Source organism: Hirsutella rhossiliensis (assembly GCF_020360975.1).
Source record: "Hirsutella rhossiliensis strain HR02 chromosome Unknown scaffold00005, whole genome shotgun sequence".
Classification (NCBI taxonomy): Eukaryota; Fungi; Ascomycota; class Sordariomycetes; order Hypocreales; family Ophiocordycipitaceae; genus Hirsutella; species Hirsutella rhossiliensis.
Window position 1 is genome coordinate 4672172 of NW_025408671.1, and position 10589 is coordinate 4682760.

Below are 10589 nucleotides of genomic sequence, written 5' to 3' on the forward strand. Positions count from 1 at the left end.
AGCTTCGTGAGGAGGGCGGAGTCGTGGTAGACGCATTCGCACCAGGTGGAGAGAGCAGACTAAAAGAGATGCAATGCGAGTCAGGGCCTATCCAAGGACCCTTCAGCTGATATTGTCAGCAAGTATTTATGTGGGTAAAAGGTCGTCTCTGGCAGCATGTGATGTGATGATGCATTGATCTCGACGGTTGAGGCTACTGCAAGACGCAACCCTAGATAGCTGTCTGCACCGTGCCGACCGTTTGATAGGTGGTGACTCCGTCATCCATCCGTGGGCGCGGCATGTCACTGGCAAGTTGGCTGGGTGAGGGGGCTACAGGGGTCGTCGGCTGGTTTCCATCGCAATATTGTCTCGTCCAATCTTCAAGGGCTCCCCAGGGCGGGAATCCTGCTCCGCACTTTGTTTTGGATTGACGGGACCACAGGCGTCTATGCCGGGGGCGAACATGTAGACTGTCTGCAGTCCACTGTCAATCGACGCCATGGGATGAGCGAGTTGACGGCCCACGGCTCCTTTCGCACAACTGAAACATTACCGCTGTGGCGTGCTTGTAATGCTGTCAATGTGCAGCAGCTTCTTTCCCCGGCAACGCGTGTGGGGCAGGGGTGCCGACGAAGAGCTGACGAGTGAGACAGCGCACCAAGATCCGCGTGCAGAGATTGATTGGACAGAGGCCGCGTCTCTGGACCATCAGATTAGCCCAGTCCCCATGTGCTTCAGTCCCTGGAGATGGAAGGGTACTCCGCAGGACCGCCCACGAGGCAGGCTCGACGTTGGACCGTACAGTGTGCCTGATTTCCTTCTCCTGCCGAGCAAGTCGAGCTATACAGGCATGAACACTCGCTGTGCGTACTGTGCGTGCTTGTTGGGCGGGTGTGCGTGTGTGCGTGTGCGTGTGTGACGATGCTGCTTCTTCTTTTTTATTCCCCCGGCGAGAAACGGTGCGCTAGTCAGCACTCTATAGCCCCCGGAACACGGAGCATGTGGTGCTCCGGGTCCAACTCCCGCACCTGTGAATGGCTAGGCCAATTCGTACTGTAGGGCTGCCTGCAGCAGCCGTACAGTACAGTCAAACCTGCACACAAACTTTGGTACTACCTAGGCAGCAGGCACTGACTCCGGCTGAACGGTCAAGGCCTGGCACAAAAAGCAAAACAAACGACGATACACACGAGAGACACACCCACGAGACACACCCACGAGACACGGAGAGATAGTACATGGAGAGACGGTGTCTGGCAAAGCCAACCGCATGTGTCCGGGCCAAGGACCAGAAGTAGAGACTCACGAGAGCGAGGAGCCGAATCTCATTAATGACAGCCGCAAGCCAGCAGGCATCTCCCCTGGTGGCCCCCCCTGTACTGTGCTGTACTGTACATACACTCTGGCCTGCGACATTCCTCGACCTCGGCCAATGGCAGCCGCCGTCGCTTTGAATTGGATACCACCGCAGCCTCGACAGACTTGACAGATGGCATCGGTCCATGTACAGAGGGCTCGGCTCAGGTACGGAGGCGTGAGAGGCAGCAGAAGAGAGCGCGCGCACGCGAGAGAGAGGGATAAAAAAAATTCGCTCGCCGGTGCCCTGCGCGAGCCTTCTTCCTTTCCTCTCCGCCGCCACAAATGCACAATCAACCTTCTTTCCCCACCTCAGCTGCTTCTCGACTCGCAAGCGTCCTGTATCTCGTCGGAGCACTTGTTCAGCCCCCCTTCCATTACCGCCTCGCCAGAGGATAAGGCTGCGAAAGGGGAAATCAGAGAGAGAGAGAGGGTGAGAAAAGAGAAAAGGTCTCTTCATCCCTGCTCTTTCCTCCCATCCCTTGTCGTTCAGCTCCTCACCGTCCCTGCCACCTCCTCTTCCTCCACCTCTCCTCCAACGCCCCGTCTTCCTTTGTTGTGGGTTGCGGTCGCGGTCGTTGTCATCGTCGTCGTCGTCGTTGTCGTCATTGTCGTTGTTGTCGTCGTCGTCGTCGTTGTTTGTTGTTGTAGCAGTAGCCGCTCCTCCCCTCCCTCCTTCGCTCCTCCTTCGGTTGGCTCATGCGCCGCGACAATGGTGACGCCTGCCGAAGTTCCCTTGCCGCCGGACGACTCGCCGTCTGTCTCTCCACTCAACAACCAACAGCACCAGTCATGGCCGGGATCCGATTCTTCCTCGCCTGGCACCGCCTCGCACCACCAGGCGGTCGAGAGTGGCCGGAGCACCGCCAGCAGCAGCTCGCCGTCGACGGACCAGCAGCAGCAAAACGCCGCCGGCGATGCCAACAAGGCTCGTGAGACGACGGTTCCGGCCGCCTGCCTGGCATGCGTGAGTGCTTCTTCCCTTCCGTTGCTTGTCTTGCTGCTTCGCCGCCCTTGCCCTCCTCTCCACACCGTTGCGCCGAGCTGGCTCACCATCTCCTCCTCCACACTGCTCCGCCGGGCTCCGCTCCGTGTCTCATCTGCCGCCTGTCACTCGCCGTCATTGTCTTTGCTTCTGCCACTACCTGTTCCCCCCAGAGAGAGCAAAGAGGAAATATGGGGAGAGCGAAGAGGAGAGAGACAAGAAGACGCAAAACACTGACCCCCACCCCGCACCTCGGCCCTCAAACAGCGAAACAAGCACCTCAAGTGCGATGGTCAAAGCCCCTGCGCACGCTGTCTCTCTTCGCAGAGCGAATGCATCTACGTCGCCTCCCGCCGCGGCTACAAGGGCCCGCGCCGCGGCACCGCCCAGAACCCCAACAAGCGCCAGGCCACCTCGCCCCCCGACAACCCCGACTGCCCCATGCTCCTCGGCGCTGGCGGCTTCCCTCCCTCGGCCATGGGCACCCCGGCATCTCACCTGACCCCGAACTCGGGACCTTCCAACATGCAGCTCTACAAGTCGTACTGCAGCGTCAACGGCATCGACCCCGTCGGCTTTGCCACGGCCCATCACAACGGCCCCGTCCCCATGCACATCCCAATCCAGACGACGGCCGAGCGCTGCCTCGACTCCTTCTACCACCACTTCTTCGCATCGCACCCCTTTGTCCTGCCCCGCGAGCATCTCCTGAGGATTGCAAAGGGGGGCATGATTGAGCCCTTGCTTGCCGCCATTCGATGGGTCGGGTCCATCTACATCGACGTCAGCCCCTCGGTCCGTGATGGGTTGCTCGAAGAAGCCTGCAGTCTCATCTACGATCCCCAGCGGCCCAGGGATGGCTTCCTCGTCCAGTCCATGGTGCTGCTCATCGTCGGTCTCGACGGCAGCTGCCAGCAGGAAAGGGCTCGCGAGATCCTCAACGACGTGGAGCGGCTCGCCTTGGAAATCGACCTCAACACTCGTCCCTTTGCCACCCTCCAAGGTCAGGGCATCCCCGTCCTCGAGGAGAGCTGGCGGCGCACCTGGTGGGATCTGTTCGTCGTCGATGGCATGGTTGCCGGCGTCCACCGTGTCACCAACTTTCTCCTCTTTGACGTTCCCGCCGACGTCGCGCTTCCGTGTGAGGAGCATCAGTATATATCCGCCGTGAGTTGTTTCCCGCTGGCCTACAAAATCGCGGATTCAGGGGGGAGAAAAGGAGCCGCGCAGTCTCACCTTGAATCAAGTCAACTAACGCAAGCGTGTCTTGTCGCAGAAAATTCCGATCCCGCTATATCTCGAGGACCTGGAGGATCGAGACTTTTCCGATGAAGACCGCGAATTCTCGTCCTTTGCGTACCGCATCCTGTGCGCCCGCAACTTGGGCAAGTTTATGAGGACACCGCCCATCTTCGGCCCCGAAGACGAGAACATGGTGAGAATCGAAGCCCTGCTCACAAACTGGAGGCTACACCTGCCCCAGTCCAAAAGGGACGCCCTGCAGACAGATGGCAGGCTGGACGAGATGATGTTCCAGGCCCACATGATGATGCACGCGACCTCGATCCTTCTCCATCAGCCTCACTCCCAACTCGACACGACGCCGACGCAGGACATCAACTCGTGCGCGCCCCATCAGATGGTGCCGGCCGGAGATCTCTTCAACGCGCACACAAAGCATACCATCACCTCGGCCAATGCCATCAGCACCATGATTACCCATCGCGTACCGCTGCTCTCGCACACGCACTTCTTCACCTGCGTCATTACGCTCTCGTCCATTGTCCATCTCAGCCGGTGGGCTCTCTTCTTTATCCCCCACAACGACGACGATCTGCGTCAGCAAGTTCGCCTCAACATCGGAGCCCTCAACCGACTTGCCGAGGTCTGGGGGGCCGCCGACCGAGCTCGTGGCCAGGTCAAGCTTGTGGCGCAGGAGATATACCAGGCGAAGAAGCAGCAGCGGCTCAATTCGGAGTTCTGGGTGGGACTGACGCATGAGGACATGCTTAACACGATTGCAACCGACGACTCCATCATCAACGAAATTGAGAGCTTGCAGACATTGCCTAACTTGCTTGGTTGAGGGGTGAAACGCTGGCCTAAGCCTTGATGGCGCGGATACGAGTGAAGCCGCACGTCTGGCAGTGTGTTGTTGATATGAGTGAATGAGTAACGCCAAAGGAAAAGCGTTCAGAGGGGGCCGTCAAAAGGCGGATGATGTGATCAGGCTTGTGAGAGCGGGCGAGGATTCGAAGCTGAAGTGCCAAATCAGTTATTTTCTTCTTGTATGTTGTTGGTCGTTCTCTCAGGACATAGCGCTACTGCTCCCTGGCGGTTCCCGTTCGTCTGCAACTCCCACAAAGTGAAACCGCGTCCCTTTTCAAGCTTGGCCGTCCGGGCACCCGTGAGGTGAGGTTGCTTTAGTGTGGCGCTCCCGGCGCCTCCCCAGGTCCACTCTAGCCCTACGTACGATCATGCAGGCGTTTATTTTCCCGAACCCCTGATTGCATACTAGGCCGGGTGTCTATCCAGATCCTCGGGACTCGGGCGAGCAAGGACGTTAACATCATGCGGTATGGGGTGTGTGAGGAGCCTTCGGGACGGTCGGCGACCAGCAGGGACAAGAAGTTGGCTTCGACGTGGAGTAGGGCAAAGAGAGGGGGGGGGAGACCCCTGCTACATGCATCACCACCCTCTCGGGGATCTATCATCTCACGTGGTCGGCGACTTTGGCCCAGCAAGGCCCGCTCCGGGGATCCCAGGCCCAGGGATCATTTCTGGCGGCCAACGGGGGTCCCGTGAGTGGATACTTCGGCGCAGGCTCCTTGTATGCCCGCCGGCGCGCGTGAATCTTGTCCCGTCATCGCGGGGTTCGCGGGGGGCGGGGGCACGGCGACGGGGCTAGCAGGTGGCCGAAATAGTGGATCCTCGGAGGTGCGGGGCCGGCGCGGGGCCGAATGCTGGGCAGCAGGCGAAGCGGGGGATTCGGGATCCGGAAGCCGTTTGATTCGCGGGTAGCGACAAATCACCAATCGCGAGGTCTTTAGGCAATGCGACTGTGCGTCGTCGCACACCAACGAACTAAATGGATCCGGGGCCGCGGTCTTCGGCCACGCCCCTCCCCCCCCCTCCCATCCCCCAGGCTAGCAAGACTAATTAGAGGTGCAGCCGAGACGGGGGGTGGTTCAGATCTTCGGATCCAATCAAGAGTTGCTTTGATTTCTCTCCTAGACTCCGGTTAGGGGCGCCACTAGAGCGCGTGAGATGATTCTGGCGTGTTTCCCGGGCCGGTGGCGGGATGTCTTCTGTTCTTGTCGAGGTTATTTTACAACTGTCTGTGTGGTTTTTTCTTCTTTGTTGGCGACGACATTTGCCGAGCCGTGCGCAGGGCCCGTCGTAAGTCTTGCCTGGGCGCCTTTTCTCGGCGGGCTCTATTCTGGAGGCGGTCTGCCTTTGCTTGCTGTCCTTGAACGGTGTGAAAGGCTGGCCCGGAGTTTATTCAACAAGCAGGTGCCTAGGTGTTGTCTATCTAGAGCTAAGGAGGAAAAGAAGCTGAACTCGAGGCGTAGCCTCGAGTGCGAGCTTATATTGCCCTTCTCGGAATGTTCTCGCAGCTTCTGGGTCCGCGGGCGGCCGGTGTTGCCACCGGACGACCCACCGGACCCGGTACAACCGGGTCCACCAGCCAGGCACAGCCCGTGACATTACCCCCCTTGTCCCCTCCGACCAGGTCGGCGTCTGCGGGGTTCTTGCGTTCCTGCCAGCGTCTCGTACCTCTCCCTAGGGCCATCATTGGTCTTGATTGGCCCGTACTTGTCCTCGAATGCCTTCATCGCAATTGTTCCTTGCAACCACTCAACTGGCTCCCAAGTCGGCTCTGCGTAGCCCGTCCATCGCACTAGTGCTTGCCTGAATTCCCCTCGTCCGCGCTTCTTCCATCTCGCGCAGAGGATCTCGTCGACATCCCACAGATCCGTGCCGGACTCATCTTGTACCGGTGGTGGCTGTGCGTCATCTACCTTTGGCCAGGAGCCGGATCTTGATGCGCCCGCCGCAAAGGTCAACATGAAATCGCGGGTAAATTGAGCCACGAACATCGAGCTCAACAACGTGCGAACTAATTACCTTCGTGACTGTGTACTTGTGATGCAGCCAGTCGAGCTTCTTGCACGGTCGTGGCGATCTGTAGTTTGCCATCGAGAGCCACACCTTGTCACCAACTTCAAATCGCTCCGCAGGCTGTCGCTTTGCGTTGGCAGCCTCTTCTTGTTGTTGCTGTGAGGAGGCCATCACTGCTTGCATGTACTCATTGACCTCCTGCAGGCGACTGAGTAGGCTATCAGCTCTGCTTTCCTCTCTATGCCTCGGTGGCTCTTCCGATTCCTCGACGCTGATGGGATCGACGTGGTAACCATGCTCAGCGAAAAGGGGCTGATCTTGGTCGCTGCGGATTCACGATTGTTGAGTGCCAGCTGCGCGGCAGGAGCAGTTCTCCCCAGTCGTCCTGCACGTACGACACGTAGGCTCTCAGGTAGGCCTCGATCTCCTGGTTCATTCTCTCTGGCCCTCCGTCCGTCTGAGGATGATAGGCCGTGCTCAATTTCTGCGTGACACCTGCAAGACGGCAGAACCTCTTCCAGAACCTACTTAGCCAGTTGCTCCCGCGGTCGCTGACGATGGACCGTGGCATTCCGTGAAATCGGTAATGACACTGGAGAAAACGGTTTGCACACGGCTCAGCTTCCATGTTGTCCATCACCTCGAGGGTCACAGCCTTTGTCAGTCTGTCCACAATCACCCACAGGTACCTTGCCTTGCTCGGTCCAGTAGGCGGCAGATCTGTGATGAAGTCCATGGACAAATGGCTTCGGGGTCGATCTGGAATCGGCAGAGGCTTGAGAAATCCCCTTTTCGACTGGCGCCAGATGTGTGCTCTGCCGCAGGTGTCGCAATTGGCTACGTACCGGCGAACCAGCTGGGACTGCCCAGGCCAGTAGAATCGCCGAGCCACAATAGCCAGCGTACCTTCCCTGCCGGGATGACCGGTCGCAACAGAGTCATGCGACTGCTGCACAATGCGGGTTCTCAACTGGTCTTTCTCAGCTTCCTCCTGGTTACCCTCCTCTCCGGATCCACCCGGCACCCAAATACGGTCTCTGAATGTCAGCCTTTTGCCTGCGTCGATCGCACATTCTGAAATCTGGATCTTCAGGCCCAGCGAGGGCGGGAAGGCACGCTCGCGATCGCGGACTGCCTTATAGGCTGCCCGGAATATCGAGTCCTTCGCCACCGTTTCGTCCCAGAGTTGCTGCAGGTCCGCTACCTCGAAGACCTTCATCTTCGGCAGGGTGGATGCCTCTGAACAGTCAGAACTCATCGCGTTGATACATGCTCTTGTCGATGATGGAATGGCACTATCCGGTATCAACTGTATCATTCTTCCTTGTTCCCGCTCGTCGTCAATGCCCTGTGGCTTGTCTTGTTCACGGCGGGACAACGCATCAGGCACGACAGCCTCGCTTCCCGGTCGATACTCGAGCTTGAAGTCGAACTGGGACAATTCGGCTGCCCAACGGCTCTGCCGTTCCGTGAGCTTCTGGCGTGTCATGAAATACTCCAGGTTGCGGTGATCGGTAAGGATTGTAAATGGGCCGCAGCTCCTAAGTTCGGCGTTCCAGTTGTCGAGACATCTCATGATGGCAAGCATCTCCTTGTCGTGAATGGGATAGTTGTACTCCGCTGGCGAAAGTCGCTTCGAGAAGAAGGCGCATGCGTGTCGACGTCCATCTGGGCCTTCCTGCGACAGGACGCCTCCCAATGCGTAGCCTGAGCAATCCGTCTCCAAAAGATCGGAGGCTCGGGTCCCACTGCTTGAGCACCGGTGACTCGCAAAATCGTCGCTTCAGCTCCTGAAACGCCTCGTTCTCCGCTCGTCCCCAATGAAAGGCAGTTCCTTTCTTAAGCAGGGCATCCAGAGACTGCGTGATCTTGGCATAGTCGGGGATGAAGATCCGGTAATAGTTGGCGAAGCCCAGAAAGCTTCTGACACCCTTCACCGTGGTCAGGGCCTCCCATTCGCGGATGGCACGCTGCTTTTCGGGGTCGCAGGCGATTCCTTTCCCTGCGTTGACGATGAACCCAAGGTATTTGACCTCTTGTACCGAAAACTCGCACTTCGCTGGGTCTAGGTGCAGCCCAGCGTCGGCGAGTGCTTGGAGAACTCGTCGCACCTTAGCCTCATGATCCGCCTTCGAACCGCTCGAGTAGATCAGTACATCATCCAGGTACGCTGTGACAAAGTCGTCCAGCCATTCGCGCAATACACTGTTCATGTATCGTTGGAATGATGCCGGGGCGCCGCTCAGGCCGAAAGGGCACACGAGCCACTCGTAGAGCCCAAACCTCGTGCGAAATGCAGTCTTTCCTCATGTCCCGGAGCCATGCGGATCTTATGGAAAGCGGCCACCACGTCCAACGGTGAACCACTTAGCCTTGGCCAGATTCTGCAGGGTCTCCGCGATGAGGGCAGTGGGTATCGGTCGCGCTTGGTGATTGCATTCAGCGCTCGGTAGTCGCAACAAAATCGCAGCCCTCCATTCGGCTTCCGCACGAACAGCACCGGCGCGGCAGCCGCTGAGCTACTCGCTCGGATGAATCCTCTGTCCAGCAGGTCTTTCAGGGTCTTTCGCAAGACCAACAGCTCTTCTCGTGACATGTTGTAGAGTGGGCCCCACGGAAGGGTGGCTCGTTGCCGTTCTTGTCAGGCTGCAGGTTGACTTCATGATCCACACCCGGTCGATGTGGCGGCAGCTTCATTGCCTCTTCTGGTGAGAATAGGTCGCGGAATTCTTTCAGCACTTCTGCCGGGACCTTCTCGCTCGGATCGACTGGCGGCTTCGGCTGAAGCGCCCTCTCTATATCCGACAAACTGATTGCATGAATCGAGATCGCGTTGCACTTCTTGCGTCTCTTTGCGCGTCGACACTCCGCCGTGAATACGGCTGCCGACACGAGTCTTGCGCTTCGAATCGCGCGTATCTTGGCGGGCTCTTCCTGCCCAATGAGGCGTATCGTCACACCTGCCCTCCCATGGTACATTCGCTGCTTGGCAGCATCGTACACGACGTGATTTCTCTCCATCAAGGCCGGCCGAGGAACATGTCCTGGCCCAGGCTTGGGATCACGTATGCAAAGACACGTTCGTCAAATCCAGCTGTCTCGACCACAACAGCCACGACCCCTGGGGATATGACACTCTTCGCTGACTCTGAGAATCCCCCAATTTCTCGTGGTTTCGAGTCGACGAAGGGTATCCGCAGCTTCCGAACAAGGGCTTCGTCGATCACGGCATAGCAGTCACATCCACAGTCGACAAGGGCGCGTATTCGATAGCCTCGGTTTACCCGCGCGTTGACTAATACAGTCCGACTATTCATTCGTGGCTTGAACGCTTCCCAGTCCCGGATGTCTGCCTTTGCAGGCCCCGGCGCCCGCTTTCGCCCCGGGGCTAGTCTTTTCCGCCGACTCGTCCTCACTGGATGCTGCGGTTGATTCCGAACCATCTGCGGCATCGGGCTTCTTCATGCGCGCAGCTTTAGGTCGCTGTTGCTTCCTTCGCCAGGAAAGACCACCTGGGCTGGGCAGTCCACGATAAGATGATCCGTCCGACCACAGCGATAGCAGCGGCGCTCATCCTTCGGCTTCTTATCGACATGTCGACGACCCTTCGACTCGTGGCCAATACGGTTGATGTCCGTCATCTTAACATCTCCGTCGGGTCCTCCGGTTCCTCCTTGGGTCGTTGCCTTGGTAGCTGTTGAGGCGTCCGCTCAGTCGACGTCGGCTGCCTACCGGGTTTCAGTCTCTCAATCTGCCCGCAATTTCCTGAACTCTCGCAAGCCATCCCTGGTAGTCGTCGGTAGGACGGCTGTGACCAAACTCTCTTGGAGGCGTGCATTTATTGCGTTCTCTAGAAATACGATCTTTGCACTGTCCGGCCAGTCTGCTCCCCCGGCTTCAGCTAATGCCTGTTCGAATCGGGGAAGGAAGGACGCGAGAGGTTGGTCTTCGCGCTGCCGCATAGTTCTCAGCGTGGCAGCAGCGCAGGATTGGATGTTGCTGTCCTGGTAGGTTCGGTCGAGGTATCGCATGAACTCTTGGGGTCGTAGCTACCCCAGGGCCTCCGCGGCGTAAAGGTAGCGACCACTTGCTGTGGTCGCTCGTCCAAACATGAGTTGATGAGGTACCAAAGTTCGCGATTTCC

The 10589-nt window shown here is 58.4% G+C and overlaps 2 protein-coding genes across 2 annotated transcripts; one reads left to right on the forward strand and one right to left on the reverse strand.

The window, feature by feature from the left end:
• Window positions 1-2050: 2050 nt before the first annotated feature.
• HRG_06034 (fungal zn(2)-Cys(6) binuclear cluster domain-containing protein) lies at window positions 2051-4409 on the forward strand (the record flags this gene model as incomplete). Its single annotated transcript, XM_044864505.1, has 4 exons — window positions 2051-2305; window positions 2591-2893; window positions 2951-3490; window positions 3600-4409. 4 exons carry the CDS (start codon window positions 2051-2053, stop codon window positions 4407-4409), a joined length of 1908 nt encoding a protein of 635 aa, XP_044721037.1.
• Window positions 4410-6743: 2334 nt separating this feature from the next.
• On the reverse strand, window positions 6744-9041 carry HRG_06035 (integrase core domain-containing protein; the record flags this gene model as incomplete). The annotated part of the gene is made up of 5 exons (XM_044864506.1): window positions 6744-7391; window positions 7470-8065; window positions 8136-8615; window positions 8729-8870; window positions 8937-9041. 5 exons carry the CDS (start codon window positions 9039-9041, stop codon window positions 6744-6746), a joined length of 1971 nt encoding a protein of 656 aa, XP_044721038.1.
• Window positions 9042-10589: the final 1548 nt, after the last annotated feature.